The 27,751-nt window shown below is 40.5% G+C and overlaps 1 protein-coding gene across 8 annotated transcripts in view; it reads left to right on the forward strand.

Moving 5' to 3' along the window:
- Nucleotides 1–27,751, forward strand: part of LOC127435309 (ubiquitin carboxyl-terminal hydrolase 15-like) — a 277,517-nt gene that overhangs the window by 79,550 nt on the left and 170,216 nt on the right. For 3 of the 8 annotated variants that reach the window (XR_007896179.1, XM_051688682.1, XM_051688684.1), the window contains 9 exons: nt 13,125–13,208; nt 13,291–13,385; nt 13,659–13,847; nt 15,511–15,623; nt 17,051–17,341; nt 17,713–17,783; nt 17,864–17,979; nt 18,309–18,458; nt 18,620–18,723. The exons of 1 other annotated variant lie outside the window; for it this stretch is intronic. Coding sequence is in view for 6 of the 7 variants with exons in the window: in XM_051688682.1 (XP_051544642.1) it covers nt 13,125–13,208; nt 13,291–13,385; nt 13,659–13,847; nt 15,511–15,623; nt 17,051–17,341; nt 17,713–17,783; nt 17,864–17,979; nt 18,309–18,458; nt 18,620–18,723 (1,213 nt within the window). In the remaining variant the exon portion in view is untranslated. Of the gene's footprint in view, nt 1–12,788; nt 12,816–13,124; nt 13,209–13,290; nt 13,386–13,658; nt 13,848–15,510; nt 15,624–17,031; nt 17,342–17,712; nt 17,784–17,863; nt 17,980–18,308; nt 18,459–18,619; nt 18,724–27,751 lie in introns of those variants that run through there. 4 more of the 8 variants (XM_051688683.1, XM_051688685.1, XM_051688686.1 and 1 more) reach the window with 3 other exon arrangements.

Here is a 27,751-nt window from a genome sequence, read left to right on the forward strand (position 1 = left end):
CTGTTTGATATTGATATACATAACTCGCTCAGGCTTTCAAGAAACAGGAAAAATTCCCGACTTTAAATAAACAAATAAGTACATGTGTGGGACATTTGCGTTCTAGTGATGTACATGCCGATTTCAGATATAAAATAGGTGATTGAATGATTAATGTTTATTTGCGATGATATGAGATGATTTCCTATTAAGTCAATAGATACATTGGAATGTTTGGGCATAGCAATATGGTGGCACAGTGGCTTTACTGATATGACATCATGAGCAATCCAGTTATATATATCAGTGGTTGCTGCTTATACCATTGACGGTGAGAGGGAATGAGGTGAAGGCAGTACCTAAACACTGATGCAAGAGAGCCTCTGAAGACAGCTAGGAAATGAAGTAATAACAATTACTGGTTGTAACAGGTAAAGGATGGGCAAGGAGGAGGCGGGAATAGGAAACTCAACTTAAAACAAATGTAAACAGACACGTATGCAACGCGCTTGCGTCTCTCTCTCTCCAACCAGCATCTCCGGCTGACCCTTATCTCGCTCTCCCACTGGTCAGCTGATTCAGCGCCGGCCATGCTCCATCACGGCCCGGCCACACCCTCCTCCTCGTTACACTCCTCCCCCGCCCGATTCAGACCGGGGCCCCACCGGTCTGACTAACAGATGGGGGGGGACTCTGCCCTTCTGGCCGTTCTGTCAGCCGGTGGTCCACCCCGCCTCCTGTGAACCTGGGGAAGAGATGAGGGGAGGCGTGGGGAGTGGGAAAGGGCGAGCAGAGACACAGAGAGGAGAGAGAGAGAAGAACTTGCTCGCCGGCTCCCGGACGCGCTGTCGCTCATTCCTCAACCGCTCCTCAGCCCTCTGGTGGATGCCAGCTCGCTCCTCCCCCGGCGGATGGTCGCGGTTCCTCTGGCTCTCGGCGGCCAGCAGCGACCCCTCTGTCCCCAGGCAGACAGCCGCAGCTGCTCCCCTGGTGGATGGCCACGACAAGGACTCCACGACAGCGCATCCCTCCTCCCACCTGGGTTTCGGCACCGCTGTAACAGGTAAAGGATGGGCAAGGAGGAGGCAGGAACCGGCTGAACATTAAACACAAAGTTTTAATGAGAAACTCAACTTAAAACAAACATAAACAGACACATGCTACGCGGCCGCGTGAATCTCTCTCTCTCTCCAACCGGTGTCTACAGCAGCCAATTATCTCGCTCTCCCGCTTATCAGCTGATTCAGCGCTGGCCATGCTCCATCACGGCCATGCCACGCCCTCCTCCTCGTCACACTGGTACAGTGAAGACAGAAAGAGGGTTACATATCATCCTTTCATTCGTCACACGTTGAACCAGAATACAGGGACATCAGCAGTTTCTCACCATAACCTCTCTGCAACTGTAATTTATACTACCTCTTACCAGCTGCATCGTTGTTGTTTTTTTGCATATCTAACCTCTGGGACAGATGAGTCCTTCCTAATGTTGGACTTGTGTAACCAGGAAGAGCTGAGAAGGCTGGCGCATTCCTGGCCACTAGCCACCTCAAATATATTGGGCCAAACTGCTGTGGAAAGACACAAGATCACATCCCTTGATGAAATTCCTGTAAAATAAAGAGCTTACAGACTCTCACCATTCAAAAAGAAAATAATTGAAGAACTGATAGTCAAGTTGCTCAAAGATGACATCATAAAGCCTTCTGTCTCTCTCTCTCTCTCTCTCTCTCTCTCTCTCCATGGTCATCTCCTGTAGTCCTACTTCTTCTGATTAACAATTTTTTATTGATTCATATATTAAACACAGAAAAACAAAACACAGTACTGTGCAAAAGTTTTAGGCACTTGTGAAAAATATTGCATAGTGAGGATGTCTTCAAAAATAATGACATAAATAGTTTTCATTTGTCACTTCATGTCACACAAAGTCCAGTAAACATAAAAAAGCTAAATCAATATTCGGTGTGACCACCTTTGCCTTCAAAACAGCACCAATTCTCCTAGGTACACCTGGACACAGTTTTTCTTGGTTGTTGGCAGATAGGATGTTCCAAGCTTCTTGGAGAATTCACCACAGTTCTTCTATATATTTAAGCTGTCTCAATTGCTTCTGTCTCTTTATGTAATCTCAGACTGACACGATGTTCAGAGGGGGGCTTTGTGGGGGCCATGACATCTGTTGCAGGGCTCCCTGTTCTTCTATTCTAATCTTTTTTTATTTGCAAAAGTAATGTTTGGGAGTCTAACATTTATATTTCCTATTGACAAACTAAAGCTGAAGATATAAATAACCATCTTTAGACAAATGCTTTTGTGAAACATTTTATGTGCCTAAGACTTTTGCATAGTACTGTATATACACAGAATCAATATTTAACCCCCACTATAACCCCTCCCCCTGCCCCTCCCAATCCCCAACCCCACCCTGGCCCTCAACAACATCCCAGTTGTCATACATGATTATAGACACACACACAAAAAAACGATATATATATATTAACAACTACCCCTCTCTCTTCACTGCCTCTCCCTGAGAGCCCTCCAAAAACGCCAGATATATGCCCCATTTCCCCACAAATGAGTCCAATTTCCCCAGGCTTCTAGGTGAACCTTCTTCAAAAGCCACCACCCTCCCCATCTACCCAACTCTTTATGTGACTATTCTCTACATCGATGACCGCCCCATCGCCCAAAATACAGAGTCTGGGGCAAAATGAAACCCGAGTGCTCAATACGTCACACACAAAACTCTGAACCTTCAACCAAAATTCTTGGATCTTAACACACCACAAAAGACATGGGTTGTGTCTCCATCCTCAGATTGGCATCGCCAGCAGGTGGGTGTGTCTTTAAGACCAAGCCTATACAATCTAGATGGGGTCTAATAGAATTGATGTAAAATCTTGAATTACATAAGGCGCACCCTTGTATCTCTAGATGCAGACTTGACTTTTTTTAGAATCCTAGCCCACACTCCCTCCTCCAATACCAAGTTTAAATCTTTCTCCCATAATCTCTTGATAGAAGTTAAAGCTCCATCCCCCAGACTCTGAATTAGCAGGGAGTAATACACTGATACCTCATGACCTTTTCCAAAAGAGTAATCACCACTCCCAGAGTGTCTGCCGCTTTAAGGGGGTGTATGCTACTCCCAAAAATAGTACAGAGCAGGTGGCGCAGCTGTAAATATCTAAAAACTGAGATCTGGGAATCCCAAAATGTTGAACCAAATTTTCAAAAGGATCTCAACACTCCACTCTCATATAGATCACCGAGCTTATTAACCTCCCTCACAATCCACTCTGACCAGCAGAAAGGGGACTTATTAATACATAATTTTGGGTTCAGCCATATGCTCAAGGCAACATTTAAATAAATGTCCGAATTAAATACTCTGGACACTTTTGTCCAGACCGAGTGAGAATGTGAGACAACGGGGTGTAACTTAACTTCTCCGGTTAGTTTGATAGAAAGGCTTTGCAATGGCGAAATAGGGGCAAGAATGTCCTGTTCAATAAAAAAACCAGGGAGGGGCTCTCTCAGGTGGAAGTGACCAATGAGCCAAATGTCTTAGACCGAATGCATAATAATAAAACAAAATCTTGGTTAGGCCTAGCCCACCTTTGTCAATCGTCCTATGTAGCTTACTGAAATGTAATCTGGGATGTTTACCATTCCAAATGAAGGACTTCACTATGCTATCAAATTGCTTGAAATATGAGAGGGGGACATCTATAGGGAGAGACTGTAGCAGGTATTTGAATTTTGGAATACAATTCATTTTAATAACATTAACCTTCCCAATCATAGATAAATGTAATGAAGCCCACCTGCCCGCATCGCTCAAAAACCTTTTTATTAAAGGGTCAAAATTAACTCTTAACTAAATCACACAAATTTGCTGGGAATAAAATACCCAAATACTTAATGCCCTGTTTGGGCCACTGAAAAGCACCTGGCTGAAAAGCCTTTACCGGGCAATATGCTGTCAGAGCCAAAGCTTCGGATTTAGACCAATTAACTCTGTATCCCGAGAATTTAGAAAAGGAATGAATAATTCTATGGAGGCAAGTCGAAAACGAATAATAAAATATCATCTGCATGAAGCAAAAGCTTATGTGCCACACCTCCTGCCATCACCCCTGGAAAATCCTCCTCCTTTCTTATCGAGGCTACTAATGGTTCCAGGGCAAGACAAAACAATATTGAGGAAAGAGGGCAACCCTGCCAGGTGCCCCTATTCAGAGTAAAATAATCAGAAATTAATCCATTTGTTTGTACCGCCGCTACCGGGTGTCTACAAGTAACTTAATCCATCCAATAAACGTATTCCCAAACCTGTACATTTCCAAAATCTTAAAAAGATAATCCCATTCTACCATTTCAAATGACTTTTCGGTGTCAAGTGAGATGGCAGCGACTGGAGTCTGATCATTCGCCACTGACCACATGATATTGATGAAACACCTAACGTTATCAGAAGAGCTATGGCCCCGAATTAACCCCACTTGATCTATATGTATAAGAGATGTCATAACTTTATTAATCGGTTAGCCAAAATATTTGACAATATTTTAACGTCTAGCTGGATCAGGGAAATTGGACGGTAACTCTTACACTCACTTGGATCTTTGTCCTTTTTAAGTATCAGACTGATCCGGGCTTGCGTCATGGTTGGCATAAGCTTTACATTCTTTAAAGATTCCGTATAAACTTCTAGCAAAAGTGGAGCCAATTCTGTAGCATAAGATCTAAAAAACTCAGCGGAAAAGCCATCTGGCCCTATCTTGCTCATTCTTCAGTTTAGGGAATTCTAATGGTTCCACAAAATTTCTAATATCTTCATCAGTAGACGAAGACATGGAACTATAGAGATCAAGATAGAATTCTTTAAAAGCATTATTAATATCAATGGCAAATATTGAGGTAAACACAGAGGTAAATATTTCACCACCAGCAAATTTCACTGAGGGAATGGTAGAAAAAGACTCCTCTGTTTTATATATCTTGCCAGAAGTTTTCCTGCTTTGTCCCCCGACTCTAAGTATGACTCTCTTGCCCTGAATAGCCAAAACTCCACCTTCTGCGACAAAATAGTATTATATCTGTATTTCAATCGGGTCAATTCTCTGAGGCCATCAGATGACATTTGGCACTTCAGCTCTGCCTCGGCACTTTTAATATTTTCTTCCAACTCCACGAGTTCTCGTGCTTTGGATTTTTAGTGAATGAGGCATACCGTATGATCCGGCCCCTAAGAACCACTTTAAGTGCAACATTTGGACAGACCAGGGACATATGCAAGGATCCTTTTTGTGGACTTCAGTTCAGCTTTCAACACCATCATCCCAGCTATACTCCAGAATAAATTACACCAACTCTCTGTTCCGATGTCTATCTGTCAGTGGATTACCAGCTTTCTGACAGACAGGCAGCAGCTTGTGAGACAGGGGAAACTCACTTCTAGCACCTGTACAATCAGCACTGGTGCCCCCCAGGGATGTGGCTCTCCCCACTACTCTTCTCCCTCTATACCAATGACTGCATCACCAAGGACCCCTCTGTCAAGCTCCCGAAGTTTGCAGATGACACCACTGTCATCGGCCTCATCTGAGATGACGATGAGTCTGGAAGGGAGGTTAAACAGCTGGCTGTCTGGTACAGTCAAAACAACCTTGAGCTGAACATGCTCAAAATGGTGGAGATGATTGTGGACTTTAGGAGGAACACCCCAACACTGACCCCCCTCACCATTCTAAACAGCACTGTGGCAGCAGTGAGGTCATTCAGGTTCCTGGGCACTACCATCTCACAGGACCTGAAGTGGGAGACCCACATTGACTCCATTGTGAAAAAGGCACAGTAGAGGTTGTACTTCCTTTGCCAGCTGAGGAAATTCAACCTGCCACAGGCACTGTTGATACAGTTTTACTCAGCAGCCATTGAGTCTGTCCTCTGCACTTCAATAACTCTCTGGTTTGGTTCAGCTACGAAATCAGACATCAGAAGACTACAAAGGACAGTTTGGACTGCTGAGAGGATTATTAGTTGCCCCCTGCCCTCCCTTCAAGAACTATACACTTCCAGAGTGAGGAAAAAGGCTGGAAAAATCACTCTGGACCCCACTCACCCTGCCCACTACCTTTTTGAACTGTTGCCTTCTGGCCGACGCTTCAGAGCTTTGAGAACCAGAACCGTCAGGCACAGGAACAGTTTTTTCCCTCAGGCTATCCATCTCATGAACAGTTAAATTGCCCCACTGAGCAATAACTATGTGCAATACACAGTTTAGTCTTTTTTATATTTATCCAACACATCCAACCTCTTCTGCCATTTCATTCCTCTGAGAAAAAAACAAACATTTACATAACAGATTTGTATTTGCACTGTACTTAACAGATTGTATTAGATTTGCACTACCCATGTGTATGTGTGTATGTATGTATGTGTGTGTCTGTACGTATGTGTATAATTAGTTTTATTTTTTATTATTATCTATGTCTTGCTGCTGTTTTTGTATTGTTTTTGTGTTGTTGTACACTGGAAGCTCCTGTCACCAAGACAAATTCCTTGTATGTGTAAGCATACTTGGCAATAAACTGATTCTGATTCTGAAGTGCCTCCCAAGCCACGCCCACAGAGGACAGTGAGGACCAGTTGGTCTCCATATAAACATTGATTTCAGCCTTTAACATTTGTTGGAATTCAGGATTTTGCTAAAGGGATACATTAAAGTGCCAACTATATGATTTCCTTTTCTCCGTATGTGGCAACACCTCTAAACTCACCAGGGCGTGATCTGAGACTAAAATGTTTCCAATTGAGCAATCAACAACAGATGAAATGGGAGACTTAGGTATAAAAATATATATATTTATATTCTAGAATAAATCTTACGGACTGATGAAAAAAAATTATAGTCCCTACCAAATATCTGTAAGACCAAGATTTTTACACATCCTGTGAAGCATCAATGTTGCTCTAGGAGGCTTACACACTTTTGCTTCACTATTATCAAGGACTGAGTCCATCAAAAGATTAAAGTCTCCTCCTAATATTATATCATGAGAGGTGCCCATGACTTGCAACATCCCTTCAAGATCTATAAAAAAGCCCTGATCATCAACATTAGGTGCATAAATATTAGCCAAAATAAGACTTTGCCCCTGAATTTCTGCTAAAACAATAATGACTCTTCCTAATTTATCTTTAATCTGTTTGAGATATTTGAATTGTAGATGCTTACTTATCAGTGTAATGACTCCACTGCTCTTACTTGAGCCAGCACTAAAGAAAACATGTCCACCCCATATCTTCCCAAATTTTTCAGCTTCCTGCGGGGTAAGATGCGTTTCTTGAAGAAACACTATATCATATTTCTTACGTTTAAGAAGAGAAATAACCTTTCTTCTTTTTATGGGGTGCCCCAACCCATTCACCTTTTGACATATTAGAGAAAATAGACTGTGTGATAAAAATAAATTATAAAGACCACATTCCAACATTAGTGCAACAATCAAACCTCAAACTTCCCCCCGAACCAAACAAACAGAAAAAAGAAAATAGTGCGCATTAACCCCCCGCACGACAGCGCCAACTGGCGTCCATCCCTCAAAGCTCAAACAGTCCATGTACGCCTACGAGAGCCCCCACGACAACTTTGCCATTGGATTGCTCAAGGCCGGTGTTTCTATACAAATTTTTTGAGACAGAATTACGCAACAGAAGATAATCTATAAATCAAATTCCAGCCAATAAGCGGAATAAACACAAAGAATGTGTAGATTCATCCACATAACTGTCCCGAAGGTGTGTTCTTCCACAAAACAAACTCCAGCCCTCCAAACTCCAAAAATAAAAAGGCCGTTCAGTTTCCTCGGACAGTCAAACGAATGTTCAGTGAGTCGGCCCATTCGGCTGTTACATGAGTGTAACAAATGACCTAATCACTCCAATGTCTTGCAAGAAATACTCCACAAAACAGACTCCGACCAATAGGAGGCATAAGCACAAAGAACGTGCAGATTCATCCACAACACTGTCCCAAAGGAGTGTTACTACACAAAACAAACTCCAGCTGCTAGGTGGAACCAGCACAAAAAGAAACAAAAAAGGTGCTCCATTTCCTCGGACGGTCAAGTGAATGTTCAGTGAGTCGGTCCACTTGGCTGCAACGTGAGTACCACAAAATAGCTTACTCAGTCCATTGACTTATGAAGGACATCGCTTGTTGGGGACATGTAAATATTTTACGGCCATCCTTAGCATCTATTCTCAATTTGGCCGGGAACATCAGTGCAAAAGCGACCTTCCGTTGAGTTTCTTGCATTCCTTGAAACGATAACGTATCTCTCTTGTCGAATTCGCAAAGTCTGGGAACAAGAAAATGCTGTGGTTCTTCCAAGAAAGACTTCCTTTGCTCCTTGCCTTGCGTAACACGAGATTTTTATCGGATGATCTCAGAAATTTGGCCAGAATTGATCGGGCCTGTCTTCCTCAGCGGATTGCCGAGCCGGAACCCTGTTAGCTCACTCGATTTCCAGCTTATGGCCTGTTATGTCGAGCAGTCTCGGAAGGAGCCCATCCAGGAATTTCACCATATACCGACCTTCTTCGGCCTCAGGAATTCCAACAATCCGGACGTTATTCCGCCGACTACAATTTTCCATATCATCCAACTTTTCCCAGACACGCTCCAAATCCACCTTGGTCGCTTGCAGATTAGCAGCTAATTCCCTCTCTGATGACTCCAGATAATCAATCCGTTTCTCAACATCCCACACTCTTGTAACCACCTCAGTGAATTTCATCTGCATGGCAGTGATCGATCGACGGATTACAGCAAGATCTTCGAAGTCAGCAACGACCTTCATCAGAGTTACCGATAAGTTCAACAATTCTTGCCGAATTTCCCTCACTTCTCCGGCCAAATCGGCTCCCTGGCTTGCGGCCTGCTGCTAGGGGTGTCAGCTCGAGCACGTAAGTGTCTTTTAATGTCTCCAGAGCCTGAGGATTTTGAATTCTTTGACATATTTTCTTCCTAGAACAGTTAAGGACCAGGGTGTATCGAATCTCACCGGTTTATGACGTGAAAAGTATTAAAAAAAGCAAAGTGTGCAGAGCTCGCCGTTCACACATCCGAACCTCGCATGGCATCACGTGACTAAAGCTCTGTAGTCCTGCTTCTAAAACCAGATGGATCCTAAAGATTCTGTGTAGACTACAGGAGGCTGAGCAGCAAGTCTTTCCTGGATGTGTATAAAATGCCCTTTATACACAACATCCTAGAATCATTGATAGGTGTCTCCTGGTTCAGCACATTGGATTTGCAATCCGGGTATTGGCAGTTGGAGATGGAAGAAGACAGCAAGGCAAAAACAGCATTCATAACTTCACATTTAAGAGGCTCATGGAAAAGGTGTGAGCTGACCTGAGAGGAAAAATTTGCTTTATTTAAATAGAGAATATAATTATCTACCCCAAGACCTGTGATCAACTTGTTAAAGACCTGAATGCGGTGTTAAACAAACTTATCCAAGCCAATCTAACTCTTAGTATGAAATAGAGTAATTTCTTCAAACAGCAGTCCCTAGGCCGCATTGTGTCAGGAAGGTGAGTGGAGATTGATGCCGAGAAGACAAGTAATCTCTGACTACCATGTGCCAGTAATCGTAAAATCTCTACAATGCTTCCTGGGTTTGGCAAGGTGTTTCCATAAATTAATTCCCCACTTTGCTGATCTGGTTACCCCTTTAATCAACCTGAAAAAGAAGGGAGTTAAGTGGAATTGGACACCTGAATGTCAAGTCAGCATGGAGGCTCTCAAGCAAGCTCTAAAAGATCCACCAGTCCTTGCTCAACCACACCTCGCTCAACCATTCCAAGTCCATACTGATGCAGTGAGGTTGGTCTAGGCCATCCTAACTCAGCACACAGAAGAGGGAGAATTTGTTTTGATTGTGCCTCTAGAGCTTTAAGAGGAGCCGAACTAAACTGCTCTACCTCAGGAAAAGAATTCTTGGCATAGTTATGGACTGTAGAATGTGTAAATATTACTAGGAAGGAACTGAATTTGAAGTCTTTACCAACCATGCGGCTTTAGCCTGGGCATTCAATTGCCTAAAGACAACTGCTCAGTTAACGAGATGGACACTTAGGCTGCAGCAGTTCTGCTTCAGTGTCCTGTACTGAAAAGGTTGTCCTTAATATGGGTCCAGATGCTCTTTCAAGAACTTATGAGCCAGTGAAAATTGCAACAGACCCCTGTCTTATCACCCACACACAAAGTTACACTGAACTACCCCATAGATTGTTGAAAATTTCCGAAGCTCCAAACACTTCATCTCTTCTCTGCGATCGCTGGATTATTTATTTATTTATTTGTTGCTTGGGTTTTCTTTTTGTGGAGTACAGTTTTCCTTTTGGACAATGGGGAGTACTTACCTTGAAGGATTAGTGAGATTCTGTTGGATTACGGATCCCAGGACAATTGCATCGGCCATTGAGGTCTTTCCAAAGACATGATACCATTGTATATTATTGTAATTCAAAGGACTGCATTGAAATCTAACTGATTATAGAGAGACTGAGTCGGATGCTGGGTTGTGGGTTTGTTTATTTTGCTTATATGTAGGGATGCTCCGATCAGGATTTTTACAGCCGATACTGATCAGCGAGCTTCTTGTCACCTGATCGGCCGATACTGATCCCTATACCGATCATTCAATCTTTTATCAGGATCTCTGTCAGAACTGGCTATATGCAAGCTTTCTGCACTATTAATTGAATTTTCCTCTTCCCAGTAATATCAATTTGCCTAGTTTTTGCAGACAAAAAAGTTTAATAAGACGTTAAAACAAGTATAAGCTAACAAAATATTCTCTATATTAACATATAGATAGATAGCCCTATAAAAATAAAGCTTTGTGTCAGACTGAAGACAAACCGATAACCCATAGTTGCAATTAAAACTTAATGTGACATTTTTGGTTATGGATTCATTTTCATTATTTCATATAATTATTATTATTCCTTATTTTATTTATATTTTATTTTTGCATTATATTTAAAACATTATATTATGGTATCTTAAAACTGTATAAAGAATGATTATATAAATTCCTTCCCTGCCTTTTCATTAAGTTGGATGATTGTATTAATAGTTTGTTGCTGCTTGAACTTTAATGAGGGGAACACGCGCTCTCTCATGAGGGCAAGAGATGAAAGGAAAGTGGAGAAAGGGTGCATGTTCCTGGACTCTACAGGTGCTACTATTGTTAATGCAGTTTAATCGGGAGATATTTAATAAAGATGTTTGAATTACACCACATTTTTTAACTCGTGTTATTACTGAGATGCCTATAACCGGCGGAGACTGAGAAGCTGCTGCCATGAACGATAATAAAGACCGTTTCACAGCTTGCGCTGTTTTCCCTTTGCCTTGTCACATGTGAAACACCACATTAACAGTACAGTTCATATTGCCATCCCTCCCCTACTGTATCGTTCTTAACTGTTTAATCAAGTTTATTGTCTTACAACACAATGCCAGTATTCCCCACACTCTGTGATGCCATGACAGTGCTGCTCAAGTCTTAAAGGAGCCACTCATCTTTTGCGACATGAGCGATCGGTTTATGTGATCGGCCAAATTACAGATCACCAGTTGAGTCATAGGACATGAATATTGGCCGATACGATTGGTGGCCGATCGATCGGAGCATCCCTACTTATATGTGCACTTTGAAAGTTGTTTAATACACTCATGAAGAATTTGAACTGGAAATTTTTGGTGTTGTTCGTTTATTTACACACATACACACACACAAGAGATTAGAATCTGTTTGTTCATGTAACTTAGCTGCTTCGGCCTAAACATTACAACATTTACCAGCTAATTGTTATCAGTCAGAAATTCTATATCGCACTAACCCTGTCAAGTCCATTTTATTTGTTTATCAGTTTTTACAATACATATTGTTTCAAATCAGCTCAAATACATTTTTAAAAAAGCCTTATTTGTACTTTTTAGTGCAGTGCAGAGAAAATGTTAGCTAATCCAACAAGAAACAGCAGTGAAGAATTGCTTTGCTGAACATTACATTTACCTAGCCGGGTATGATAATAATAGTTCATGTTCACTGGTCAGATGAAACAGGTGAACAAAAGAAAAACACTTAAAAACCTGTAGTAGTTTATTTACACTGTCAGTCTGTGGCTAAACTCAAGCACTTAAGTTTACAGTTAACATACTAGCTATTTCTCTTTTATAGCCTAGTCAATGTTGACTCATCTCAATGACTTAGAATAATTGTTTGAACTCCAATTTTGGTAACACTTTATTTTGATGGTCCCAAATAGATATTTAACTGACTATAAGTGACTTATCAACTGGCTTGCTATAGGTAGTGAACAGTGTTTCAACAAACACTCAGTAGACTTTCAATAGCCTGTATATAGATCTTTATTAATGACCTTTTAATGAACTGATGTTCTCAACAATAATGTAAGTAGGTCATTAATAGAGATCTATGTACAGGCTACTGAGTGTCTACTGAATGTTTGTTGAAACACTGTTTACTAGCTATAGCAAGTCAGTTGATAAATGTAAGCAGGTCATTTATAAAGATCTATATACAGGCTACTGACAGTCTACTGAATGTTTGTTGAAACACTGTTTACTAGCTATAGCAAGCCAGTTGATGAGTCACTTATAGTCAGTTAAATATCTATTTGGGACCATCAAAATAAAGTGTTACCCCAATTTTATTTAAAGATATTAAAAAAATGCTTTTATTTTTACACAGAATAAAATATAAAAGAGCTGCTTTTGAGAGAGCATACTTTCTCAACAGTAACAACTGAGAAGCTGCAACAGGTAATTTCACAGTAAAAACATTGTCTTTTTATCATTATTAGCAGTAGTTTTACACTGATTCAAAAGTGCAAACACATCTACACCAATGGTTTTTAAGCTCTGCGTGAAAAGACAGAAATTGGCATCTGCACGACCACGCGAAATGGAGCCTTGCGAAGGTTAGGCGAATGCCATGATGACGTCACTTTCTGCACGAGAACAAGCAGACGTTTCAACTATATAAAAGGCTTTTTAAATGACAGTAGTTGTTGTTGTTGTTTTTCAGTATAAACTGACGGTTCCTAAAGTGGGATATATTTCTGATCTGTGTGTGTCGCTCTCAGCTCTGTCAGGTGTACCTCCTGAGAAGGTAAACATCAATATGAAATGTCTTTTGCAGTAAATGTCTGCAGAATTTCACTGTATTCACTGTGTTCTTTCTTCCCATTTAGATGATTGTAACAGACATATACAACCACAGATTTCACCGCATATTTGCCACCAATGAAAACCTTAGCAGCATTATGGACCGCGACGACATCTATGTGTGAGATATTTTTTATGTTATTATTATAGTTATTATTGCCATGTTTCTAGCAGTTTTTCTTATTGTATCAAAACACAACAATTACGTGGCTTGATTTTTTTTTTTTTAACTTTAAAATTGCATGTTTTTAATGGGGTTATAGATGTGCATCTCTTATGGTTTAGTGTGTTGCATGCTCTCTTGGGTGGATGTGTGTCTTTGCTGCTATACATTTAAAGGTGGTGGAAAATGTGCGTAACGGGGTGAATGTCTGTATTTGCTTATGTGCTGCAGGTTTGAGGTGGCCGTAAATCATCAGGAAGACACGGATCATGTGGTAATTCCTGTACATCTTAGAGAGAAATACAAGCAATCTGGTTTCAATCACACCAGCACACCTCTGTTCGGCCAGCCCTTCCTCATCACTGTACCACGAACACTGAGAGAAGACAAGTTCTACAATCTTCTGCTACTGCGACTGTGGTATGTATTTACCTCATCACAGTCTCATCTTACTATCATTTCATTTCAGTCTCATCACTGTCTCAATCTCTCATTTTAGTATTGCCTCATCGGCAATACTCTTATTCTCAATGCTGTCTCTGTCTATCTTATCTCATCTCTGTCTCACACCTGTCACACTCATTTCAGACTTGTCTCAGGCTCATCTCAGTCTCATCTCAATCTCACCTCACTCACATCTCACTTCCATCTAGTTTCAATCTCATTCTATCTCCACTTCATCTCATTTCACTCTTGTCTCAGGCTGATCTCGGTCTCAGTTTCATTTCAGTCTTATCTCGATATGAGTCTTTGACTCATTTAATTTCAGTCTGAGTTTCATTTTTTAAACTTTAAAAAAGAAATAAAAATACAATTTAACATTTTTCATTTAAACCCAGTCTTGTCTCTGTCTTATCTCAGTATTACTCTTGGTCTTGTCTCAGTCTCATACACTTACCACTTGGTCTCATTTTAGACTCATCTTAATCTCCATCTCAGTGTCCCTCTCATCTTAATCTCACTCTTGTCTCAGACTCACACACCCTTGTTTCAGTCTAATGTTACACTCATCTTGATACCGGTCTCATCTCAGAATCCCTCTCATCATAATCTCATTTATCATAATGTCCTCCCAATCTCACTTATCTCATTTCAGTCTCACTCAGTGAAAAGTAAGATTGTGATCAGTCTGAGAGGGGGCTCAGTCTTATCTCAATTGTACTCTCGTTTCATTCCCATCTGAGTCTTGGTCTCATTTAATCTCAGGCGTGTCTCAGTGTCTTTTTACACCAGACTCATCTCAATCTCACTGTCGTCTCAGTCTCACACACGTCGTTGTCTCATCTTAGACTCATCTTGATCTTTGTCTCAGTGTCTCTCTCATCTCAGTCTCACACACTCTCATCTCAATCTTATGTTACACTCATCTTGGTCACGGTCTCATTTTCCGGATCCCTCTCATCACGATCTTATTTATCATAATGTCATCTCACTCTCATCTCATTTCAGTCTCATTGTTGTCTCCTCCTCACTCATCTCAGTCTTGTTCTGTCTCATCTTTGTCTCACACTCGTCACACATCTTATTTCAGTGTTGTTATAGGCTCATCTCAATCTCTCATTTCATCTCATCTCATTCTCACTCTTGTCTCAATCACCCCTTTCTCTTGTTTAAATTTCACTCTTGTTCCCACCTCATCTCATTTTCAATCGTATCTCAGTCTCATCTCAGTCTTACTCTTGTTTCAGTCCCATGTGAGTGTTGGTCTCATTTGTTCTCAGGCATGTCTCAGCAACTTTTTATCCCAGTCTCGTCTCTCTTATCTCAGTCTCACACATTTACCACTCAATCTCATTTTAGACACATCTTAATCTCAGTCTCCATGTCCCTCTCATCTCAATCTCACTCTTGTTGCAGCCTCATCTCAAGCTCACATTGATCCGTTTCATCTCAGTATCCAAGTCAGTCTCACTCTTGTCTCAGCTTGATTTTATGTCTCATCTGCTGTTGTCTTTACACTGTCATTGCATGTTTCTCTCATGTTGTCTCATGTTCATGTGGAATATTTAATTACGTGTATTTCTCATTCTGAGCTCATGACTGAGAGTCTTTTAACAGTGTTTTTGTCTTGTGTTGTTCGCAGTCGTTTCGTACACTCGGCTGTTGAAGACGAGGAGTCAGAGGAGATATACTCCTCCAGATCCCACACCATTAATGGCAACACAACCAATGGTATAATGGAGGAGGGGTCACCAAGTAAGCATGCTGTTTGACTGCTTCTGTTTGCATTTACGTTTATAGATCCAACTTGATTTACTAATGAGGAATGCCACAACTCAAGCCATCCATCCTAAAGAAACCCTTTGTTTCCATCCATGTATTTTTATGTGAATTTTGGGAGATCGCAATAAAAAAATGCTGGATGAGAACACCAAGATGCAAGTTTCCAAAAAACATAAATGCTCGCTTGAGGTGAATAATTTTTGTATTCAGCAAGAAGATTACATTTAATAAAAGAGCCACAGTGGCTTCAGCTTCCATTTTCACTTGTATTTTGTGCCACTTTTCCCAGAAGTGACGGTTTTGTGATATTCAGATTTTTTGCATGAAATAAATTCGCAACCTGGATGGAAGCATGGCTAGTAACGTGTTGAGGGCAGTGGTGGCTCAGCGGTTAAGGCTCTGGGTTACTGATTAGAAGGTCAGGGGTTCAAGCCCCAGCACCGCCAAGATGCCACTGTTGGGCCCTTGAGCAAGGCCCTTGACCCTGACTGCTCCAGGGGCGCTGTGTCATGGCTGACCCTGCACTCTGACCCCAGCTTAGCTGGGATATGTGAAAAAAAAAAAAAGAATTTCACTATATATGTGCAAACGTATAATGTGTGATAAATAAATATAATTATAATTATAAATTATGTTGCAATACAGAAAGTTCTTTTCAGTTGCTTAGAAATGGACAAACACTTTGTTGGCGTTTAAGGCTTTTGAGTAACATACTCTACACAAGTATTTGAATGCAAAAGCCTCAAGCTAAACAATACTAATTTTATGATTTGTTGCATTCAGAAATGTACAACACAACTGAGCACGACAAATTCTCTATAGCTGTCTTCCTCTACAGTCAGTTTTTTCTTTCAGGTCAACTACTGTTGTGGCAGAGCAACATTGCCCTCCAAGGGCAAAACACAGTAACTACAATGCCATTTTGTCAAAATTGAGTTATGAGTGAAATTGGGTCTTTTAGACTATGATTTGTCCTGTGACAGATGGGATTGGCTCAACTATGGTCAGAATCGGAGAAAGGAGATTGAGACTTTTATGAGTATTTTGTCATTCACATTTGACTGGACAATAAAATAATTTTGAAGCCATTTTACTCAGTTTCCATATTAATGTAGTTACTGCGGAAGGAAACTCAATCACCCCCTTGAGTACTGAGGTTTGTTACTGCCACAATAATGCAAGAAAACGTGTACAACAGGACCACACACTTGTGATGTGTTGGTCGAGCATTTGCATCAGTGTTTGCTTACCTGCATAGACTTTTTCTGGCCTAAGAGAATTTTTTTTTACTGTTGATTAATGGGTTATGCACTTTAAAAATACTGTATCCATTGAAACATAAACGAGCATTTAAATGCAACTGTAAGTTTGCGAATTGCAGCACTGCACTGACCGAACAGACGCCCATGTCGCAGGTGAAATGGAGACTGATGAATTGGATGACAAATCCAGTCAGGACCAGGAACTGCCCTCTGAGAATGACAACAGCCAATCAGAGGACTCGGTCAGCGGTGACAACGACTTGGAGAACAGAGTCATTACAGAAAACTCCAGCAAAGGACAGCAACTTACAAGCCACAAAAAACGACTTTTCACATTCCAGTTTAACAACACGGGCAAGACGTACTTGAACTTCATCAAAGGAGAGCCACGACAAATCCGATTCGATGAGGATCATATGCAACTCAGTGGTGGGAAACTATTCTGTCATGCTTGCAATTCTAATATTAATACATTTCAATTCAAATCAAATCAATACATTTTATTAAAAGAAATTAGCTTCTGTCGTCATTTACTCACCATCATGTTGTGCCAAACCTGTATGACAAAAAGAGAAATTTTGAAGAATGTACTGGTCACTCTTGACTCTCTTAAGCTTAAAAAAGGATGCAAAAGAACTATAAAAGTATAATAAATGTCGCCCATGCAACTTGTGCACAATATTACAAGTCCGCTGAAGCCAAAAGGCAAATTTTCCATTCTATGGGTCTGGAATGACATGAGGGGGAATAACTTTAAAGGTATGTTGATGTAACTTAAACATTTACTTTCTTTTATGCAGATAGATGCTATCTCTCTTTGGACTGGGAACCTGAAATAAAGAGAAAACACTTTAATGAAACTGTGACAGAGGTGCAATTCTCATATTTCTTGTCAGAAGTTGTCACTATGTGACGTTTGTGTTGCTGATAATAGTTTGATATTTTTCATAGGACTTTGAAAAGCATGAGAGTATGGACTATAAACCTCAGAAGAAAAGCTTCTTTAAATTGAAGGACTGTATTGAACTCTTCACCACCAAAGAGAAGCTGGGAGCTGACGATCCCTGGTGAGACTAGATCCACATGATTGCTTCATTTCTACATTCATCATGTTAAAGGAATAGTTCATCATTCACTCACCCTCATCTTGTTGGAAACCCACATTACTTTTTTTCGTTTTGTTTTTGTTTTGTCAGGGGAACAAAAAAGGAGATGTTTAGCACAATGTAAAAAATATATATATTTTCATACAGTGGGCCTCATTCATGCTTAAATTGGGAGTAACTTGCTTGTGGACCTTTGATCCATTCTATCTTTTCATGTATATACACCTGAGCTTGTGAACCTTTTGATATATCAGGTACGTTATGTGACGTTGTGTCTCTGTTATATTCAGGTACTGTCCCAACTGTAAGCAGCATCAACAGGCTACTAAGAAACTGGACTTGTGGTCTTTACCCCCGGTGCTGGTGGTCCATTTAAAGCGTTTCTCCTACAGTCGCTACATGAGGGACAAACTCGACTCACTCGTGTATTTCCCACTGCGGTATGACGTGCTTTTACTGCAGTAGATTCATTTTGAAATCTTATGCATTTGGTAGATGCTTTTTGTTACAACTATTTGTCATTAATACAGTAAAATCCCAAATGTTTTTGAGTGTTTAAGGACAGAAGTTTTTAGTGCAGTATTTCTCTGTTCACCTCTAGTGATCTGAATATGTCAGAGTTCCTCATCAACCCGAATGCTGGGCCCTGCTGCTATGACCTCATCGCTGTGTCCAATCACTACGGAGGAATGGGAGGAGGACATTGTGAGTATGCATACTCAAAAGCACACACACACACACACACACACACACACACTGTTCACATACTAAAACTATTACGCATACTAGAATTACTTGTGGTTTACTACACACAGACACAGGGACAGTGTTCACACTGCGAAGTTTCGGAAGTGACAACCGCTTTTAAATGCTGGAGTGAATCCCCTAAATCCTTGATTCCCTAATGGGGGTTACGTGTACTTTACAGGGTACTCGAAAAGAACAAAATGCATAAAATAGTAGTGATTACGGCTGGGTAAAAATACAGATTTTCCATTAAATAGCAATCTTTTTTGTAATTACAATTTTTTTGAGTCTTACAATAAATAAAGAAAAACAAAACATACAGTATATACATAGAATCAACATTTAAACCCCACAACCAACCCCGCCCTGATCCCCAACAAATATCCCTGTAGTCACACATGAGTATATACAAAAAAAAAAGCAAACAAACAAAATATATATATGATAATATATATATATAATAATCATACACATTTAAAACTATACTACTCTCTCCACCACCCCACCCCGAGAGCCCTCCAAAAACTCAAAATAGTTGCCCTATTTCCCAACAAACAAATCCAAGTTACCCCGTCTTCCAAATGACACTTCCTCTAAAGCCGCCACCCTCCCCATCTCCGTGCACCACTCCTGAAATGGGGGGCGCTCCAGCTGACCTCCAACCCCTCAAAATAATCTGCCTGGCGATCATTACACTGGTCAGAACCCAACTCTCAATGTGTCTATTCCTCACATCGATGACCGCCCCATCGCCCAAAACACAGAGTCTGGGGCAAAACGAAACCCCAACATGTCACACATAAATCTATGAACCTTCAACCAGAATTCCTGGATCTCAACACACCACCCAAAAAACATGGGCCGTGTCTCAATCCTCCAATTGGCATTGCCAGCAGGTGGGTGTGTCTTTAAGACCAAGCCTATACGGGGGGCCTGGGTAGCTCAGTGGTAAAATATGCTGGCTACCACCCCTGGAGTTCGCTAGCTCGCTAGTTCGAATCCCAGGGCGTGCTGAGTGACTCCAGCCACGTCTCCTAAGCAACCAAATTGGCCCAGTTGCTAGGGAGGGTAGAGTCACATGGGGTAAACTCCTCATGGTCGCTATAATGTGGGTCGTTCTCGGTGGGGCACGTGGTGAGTTGAGCATGGTTGTAAAATCTTGAATTGCATAAGGCGGTGTTTCTCAACTGGTGGGTCACGACCCAAAAGTGGGTCACAGTTCTGTTCGGACTGGGTTGCGGACAGCAGGGAAAGAACATGCATGATTCTCCCATTGAAAATTTTCCAGCAGCCACATAAGTAAAATTTCAGCGCTTTATACACGCAAAATGCTTCTCATCTGCAACGCGATATTTTCGCATGCGATTAAAGCTTGTTTTACGCACGAGTGTAATGGAACAACTCGCACCAATGATCTGCTCTCTGATCCACTGTATCTCTGGCGCACATGCTCACCTGCCACGCATCAACACCCATTTGAATTCTAGTGAGAATTTTTCTAGTTTAAATAGCTAAGGAGGAAGTCAAACCTCTCAAACAGGCAGCCCCGACATTATAAACAGCAGTGAGGTGGAACAGAGCAACACTGTGCCAAAATAAAGTTGTTGTTTTTAAAATTACACATCACCCGTACAAAAATGTTTCACGATTTTACAGTAGTAACAGTAACGGTGATATTTTAACAAATGTTATAGTTTCATATTATACAATAAACTATTAGGAATCTGTACTATTTTTCATTAACACTATATTATTATTATTATTATTATATTATTATTATTAGAAAAACTAGCTACATTGACCTATAGCCATAGTAATGAGGGGCCATCATGGTCTTATGCCTGTGCTTGTATGTCATTACACTGTAAATATAAGGGTAAATACATAAATGGCTTTAAAGTCTGGACCTCCAAGACTTGTGGACAAATTATGAATAAAGTTTTCCTCCTGTGTAATACATGTTCTGTTAGAATGATGTTTGATATTAGGAAATAAACTGGATAATAAATATAATGGGCTCATATAAGTAAATATGCTCATCAACTTTTGAAAGGGGGAAGAGAACTTCTTTTTGTTGACATCAACAACAAAAAAATGTCACTTGATGCATGCATTTATACTTAAAAACCATGAACAAAAATATGCAAGATAAAAGAAAATGCGACCCAGGATACATTAAATACAGGTTATGTTTTTTACTATGGCCATTTGATGTCCAGTGTAAAATCTGGGTCCCAAAGCAAAACCAGTTGCATAAGGCGCACCCTTGACTTGATGTTTTTTAGAGTCTTATCCCACACTCACTCCTCCAATACCAAGTTGAAATCTTTCTCCCATAATCTCTTGATAGAAGTTAAAGCTCCATCCCCCAGACTCTGAATTAGCAGGGAGTAATACACTGATGCCTCATGACCTTTTCCAAAAGCAGTAATCACCATTTCCAGAGTGTCTGCCACTTTAAGGGGGTGTATGCTACTCTCAAAAATAGTACAGAGCAGGTGGTGCAGCTGTAAATACCTAAAAAAACTGAGATCTGGGGATCCCAAAATGTTGAACCAAATTTTCAAAGGATCTCAACACTCCACTCTCATATAGGTCACCGAGTGTATTAACCCCCCTCACAATCCACTCTGACCAGCAGAAAGGGGATTTATTAATACATAATTTTGGGTTCTGCCATATGCTCAAGGCAACATTTAAATAAATGTCCGAATTAAACACTGTGGACACTTTTGTCCATACCGAATGCAAATGTGAGATAACGGGGTGTAACTTAACTTCTCCAATTAGTTTGATAGGCTTTGCAATGGCGAAATAGGGGCAAGAACTTTCTGTTCAATACAAAACCAGGGAGGGGCTCTCTCAGGTGGAAGCGACCAATGAACCAATTGTCTGAGACCAAATGCAGAATAATAAAACAAAATCTTGGGTAGGCCTAGCCCACCTTTGTCAATCGGCCTATGCGACTAACTGAATTGTAATCTGGGACGTTTACCATTCCAAATGAAGGACTTTGCTATGCTATCAAATTGCTTGAAATAAGAGAGGGGGACGTCTACAGGGAGAGATTGAAGCAGGTAGTTGAATTTTGGAATACAATTCATTTTAATAACATTAACCTTCCCAATCATAGATAAATGTAATGAAGCCCACCTGCCCACATCGCTCAAACCATTTTATTAAGGGCTCAAAATTAACTCTAACTAAATCAGACAAATTTGCTGGGAATAAGATGCCCAAATACTTAATGCCCTGTTTGGGCCACTGGAAGGCGCCCAGCTGAAAAGTCATTACTGGGCAGTATGCTGTCAGAACCAGAGCTTCGGATTTAGACCAATTGACTCTTTATCCTGAGAATTTAGAAAAGGAATTAATAATTCTGTGGTGGCAAGGCATAGATCTAAAAGGGTCGGAGACGAATAATAAAATATCATCTGCGTAAAGCAGAAGCTTATGCGCCACACCTCCCACCATCACCCCTGGAAAATCATCATCTTTTCTTATCGTGGCTGCTAATGGTTCCAGGGCAAGACAGAACAATAATGGGGAAAGAGGGCAACCCTGCTGAGTGCCCCTGTTCAGAGTAAAATAATCTGAAATTAATCCATTTGTTTGTACCGCTGCTACAGGGTGTCTATAAAGTAACTTAATCCATCCAATAAACATACTCCTAAACCCATACATTTCCAAAATCTTAAAAAGATAATCCCATTCTACCATATCAAATGCCTTTTCGTCGTCAAGTGAGATGGCAGCGACCGGAGTCTGATCATTCACCACTGACCACAAGATATTGATGAAACGCCTAATATTATCAGAAGAGTTGCGGCCCCAAATAAACCCCACCTGATCCATATGTATATGAGATGTCATAACTTTACTTAATCGATTAGCCAAAATATTTGACAATATTTTAACGTCTAGCTGGATCAGGGAAATTGGATGGTAACTCTTACACTCGCTTGGATCTCTGTCCTTTTTAAGAATCAGACTGATCCGGGCTTGTGTCATGGTTGGCGGAAGCTTTCCATTCTTTAATGATTCCGTATAAACTTCTAACAAAAGTGGAGCCAATTCTGTAGCATAAGATCTAAAAAAAAACTCAGTGGCAAAGCCATCTGTCCCCGGAGCCTTGCCTGTAGGCAAGGCCTTGATTACCTCGCCAAGGTTATCTCAGAATCAAGAGAAGTTTTTTTGCTCATTCGTCAGTTTAGGGAGTTCTAATAGTTCCACAAAGTTTCTAATATCTTCATCGGTGGACGAAGATGTGGAACTATAAATATCAAGATAGAATTCTTTAAAGGCACTATTAATATCAATGGCTGAGGTAAAAATTTCACCACCAGCAGATTTCACTGAGGGAATGGTAGAAAAAGACTCTCTCTGCTTTATATATCTAGCCAAAAGCTTCCCTGCTTTGTCCCCCGACTCAAAGTATGACTGTCTTGCCCTGAATAGCCCAAACTCCACCTTCCGCGACAAAATAGTATTATATCTGTATTTAAATCAGGTCAATTCTCTGAGGCCATCAGATGACATTTGGAGTTTCAGCTCTGCCTCGGCACTTTTAATATTCCCTTCCAACTCCACGAGTTCTTGTGCTTTGGGTTTTTTTGATGAAAGAGGCATACTGTATGATCCGACCCCTAAGAACCACCTGAAGTGCCTCCTAAGCCACGCCCACAGAGGATACTGAGGACCAGTTGGTCTCCATATAAACATTGATTTCAGCCTTTAACATTTGTTGGAATTCAAGATTTTGCAAAAGGGATACATTAAAGCGCCAACTATATGATTTCTTTTTCTCTGTATATGGCAACATCTCTAAACTCACCAGGGCGTGATCTGTGATTAAGATGTTTCCAATTGAGCAGTCAACAACAGATGAAATGAGGGACTTAGATATAAAAAAAATCTATTCTAGAATAAATCTTATGAACTGATGAGAAAAATGTATAGTCCCTACCAGATGGGATCAAAAGTCACCAGATATCTGCAAGACCAAGATTTTACACATCCTGTGAAGCATCAATGTTGCTCTAGGGGGCTTACACACTTTTGCTTCACTATGATCAAGGACTGAGTCCATCAGTAGATTATTGATGATTGAGTCATGAGGGGTGCCAACGGCTTGCCACATCCCTTCAAGATCTATAAAAAAGCCCTGATCATCAGCGTTAGGTGCATAAATATTAGCCAAAATCAACCTTTGCCCCTGAATTTCTGCTAAAACAATAATGACTCTTCCTAATTTATCTTTACTCTGTTTGAGACATTTGAATTGTAGATGCTTACTTATCAATGTAATGACTCCCCTGCTCTTACTTGAGCCAGCACTAAAGAAAGCATGTCCACCCCATATCTTCCCAAATTGTGGAAGCTTCCTGCGGGGAAAGATGCGTTTCTTGAAGAAACATTATCATATTTAAGAAAATAAATAACCTTCCTTCTTTTTATGGCATGCCCCACCCCATTCACATTCCACGTGGAGAGAGACAATCCACTCATATTAACATTTGATATTTTGACATATTAGAAAAAATAGATTGTGTCTCAAAAACAAAATTATAACGACCACATTCCAACATTAGTGCAACAATCAAACCCCAAACTTCCCCCAGAACTAAACAAACAGAAAAAAGAAAAACATGCACATTAACACTGCGCACGACAGTGCCAACCGTCGTCCATCCCTCTAAACTCAAACAGCCAATGTACGCCTACGAGAGCCCCCGTGACAACTTTGCCATCGGATTGCTCAAGTAGGCAGAATAAACACAAAGAACATGTAGATTCATCCACATAACTGTCCCTTAGGTGTGTTCCTCCACAAAACAAGCTTCAGCTGCTAGCGGAACCAGCAAAAAAAAAAAAGGTGTTCAGTTTCCTCGGGCAGTCAAACGAATGTTCAGTGAGCCGGCTGTTACATGAGAGCAGCAGATGACCTAATCACTCCAATGTCCTGCAAAAAATACTCCACAAAACAGACTCCAGCCAATAGGAGCCATAAGCACAATGAACATGCAGATTCATCCACAACACTGTCCCGAAGGAGTGTTACTATACAAAACAAACTCCAGCTGCTAGGCAGAACCAGCACAAAAAGAAACAAAAAAGGCGCCCAGTTTCCTTGGACGGTCAAGTGAATATTCAGTGAGATAGGCCCACTCGGCTGCCACGCGAGCATCACACAAAGACTTATTCCATTGACTTTATGAAGGACAATGCTTGTTGGGAACATGTAAATACTTTGCAGCCATACTTAGCATCTATTCTCAACCTTGCCAGGAACATCAGTGCAAAAGCGACCCTCCGTCGATGCGAGAGTTTCTTGAAGGAGTGCTACTACACAAAACAAACTCCAGCTGCTAGGCGGAACCAGCACAAAAAGAAACAAAAAACGCGCCCAGTTTCCTCGGACGGTCAAGTGAATGTACAGTGAATCAGGCCCACTCGGCTGCAACGTGAGAATCACACAATGACTTACTCATTCCATTGACTTTATGAAGGGTAATGCTTGTTGGGGACAAGTAAATACTTTGCGGCCATCCTTAGCATCTATTCTCAATTTGGCCGGGAACATCAGTGCAAATGCGACCTTCCATTGATGTAAGAGTTTCTTGCATTCCTTGAATCGATCATGTTTCTCTCTTGTCGAATTCACAAAGTCTGGGAACAACAAAATGCTGTGGTTCTTCCAAAAAAGCCTTCCTTTATTCTTCGCCATGCACATCACATGATCTTTATCCAATGATCTCAGAAATTTGGCCAGAATTGATCAGGGCCTGTCTTCCTCAGCTGATCGCCGAGCCGGAACCCTGTGAGCTCGCTCGATTTCCAGCTTATAGCTTGTTATGTCGAGCAGACTGGAAAAGAGCCCGTCCAGAATATTCCACCATATTCTGACCCTCTGCTCGCTCAGGAATTTCAACAATTCGGACGTTGTTTCGCCGGTTGCGATTCTCAAGGTCTTCCAGCTTTTCCCAAACGCGTTCAAGTCCGCCTTGGTCACTAACAGATTAGCAGATAATTCCCTCTCCGATGATTCCAGATAATCGATCCGTTTCTCAACATCCGCCACTCTTGTAACCATCTCAGTGAATTTTGTGTTCATGGCAGTGATCGATCGACATATTACAGCAAAATCCTCCAAGTCAGCAACGACCTTCGTCAGCATTACCGACATGTTCGACAGTTGACGCTGAATCTCTTGAGCACGTAAATGTCTTTTAATGTCTTGACATATTGTCTTCATAGAACAGTTATGGAACAGAGTGTATCGAATCTCACCAGTTTATGACAAAAAGTATTAAAACTAATTTGAAGGATACAGATTTTTGAAATCCCAATATCAATTTTTTAATATATGAAGTTCTGCAGCAAGATCTTTTCATTGCGTGGTGAGAGTAAAAGTTTGGTTTGACTCTTTCCGTGTAATGTTTGTCCACAGACGAGATGCACCCAGTCCATTTGTCATTGAATAATGTCTCTTTTAATATCGTTTCTGTTCTTGGCTAGGCTGTTGTTAATTAAAAACAACAAGAATAGCATGAGCGACTCCACTCTTGTTAATATCACTGATCAACCAAATACACTGAGCTGTCGCTAATAAAGAGACCGTACCGTTTTTAGCACTTGTTCCATATATCAATGGAAATACTTGTGAATAGTACAAATTGTAATGCACTAATGAAAAAAAAAATTTGTTTGTAAACTTAATAATTCAAAATGTACCAAGTTAGAATGTCCACTGTAAAATAAGTCTGTTCTAATTGCGAGTTTCACGGCTCATATAGCCTGGTTTTGTTTTTGGTGTTGTTACTGTATAAACGTCATAACTACTAACTTCGTCTTTTCATTTTTTATATCAGGGATATGACCAAATTAATAATAAAATTAAAATATAGCTGTAAGCAGCGATGAAAAGCCCAAGCACAATGTCTTGGCATGATGTTGCACAAATTTGGTGGCAGTCACATGAATCCCCACGGAGGAGTATTTAAAAGTTCAGAGAGAAAATCCAAAATGGCTGACTTCCCCATTGGGTGGAGCTAATGACTGTAAGTATGAAAGTTGTTCTGCTTAATGAGAACTATATATGTACCTATTTTGGTGACTGTAGGTGAAAATGGGTGTGCTACAGAGCCCCTCTTACATGCCCATTTTTAAGGGGGCATTACAGAGCCCCCCACAACTTTGCCCAGCCCTAATGGCCAACGTCTATGTGTGTGCAAAATTTCAAGAGTTTTCACACGTTAAGTACCCCAAAAGTACAGAAAAATTGAAAATAGTAATAATAATCCTTAGAAGAACAAAAGAGCCTCTGCACTTTCAGTGCTTGGGCCCTAAATAATGGTAGTTTATAATTTATCTGAAGAAATATGAGTTGGGTAGAATCAGCACTTGGAAAGTTATTATGTACTTTTTTTCTTTTTTCTTTTTTTTTACTTCGGGCACTTTTAGTACAGTGAATTTTATAAAGTAAAGTTTCGATTCACACTCTCATTAGTTTATTTAATTAGTCTACTAACAACAGTTTATGTACATGCATCATAGGAGATTTATGTAATTTTTCTCATGAAAATTCCCAGCACAGTGTCATTTTCAGCACATCTTATATTCTGTATTGTGTTTAATAGAATTCTGTGCTGGAAATGACGCTGATGGAAATGACATTTTTAACCTTTTTCAAATAAAATGACAGACTCCTTTGTCTTGCTAAGACTAATTTCATAGCTAACATTTTATGTATCCTAAATAAACACAATTAATATTTTTATATTTTCTGTCATCATTTGGCAAAATTACAGCTTGATTGGAAATGATTCACAATAAAAAGTGATATTTCTCTTCATATTTCATCTCAAGCATGCTCTTAACTGACATTTTTGTCCACTTGGTTAACAAGTACACTAACTTTTGAAAACTTTATTAAGGACAAAATTGTTTGGGGTGGTGGAAATGATGGCACAACTGTGGGACAGTC

This window comes from Myxocyprinus asiaticus, chromosome 45 (assembly GCF_019703515.2).
Source record: "Myxocyprinus asiaticus isolate MX2 ecotype Aquarium Trade chromosome 45, UBuf_Myxa_2, whole genome shotgun sequence".
Lineage (NCBI taxonomy): Eukaryota > Metazoa > Chordata > Actinopteri > Cypriniformes > Catostomidae > Myxocyprinus > Myxocyprinus asiaticus.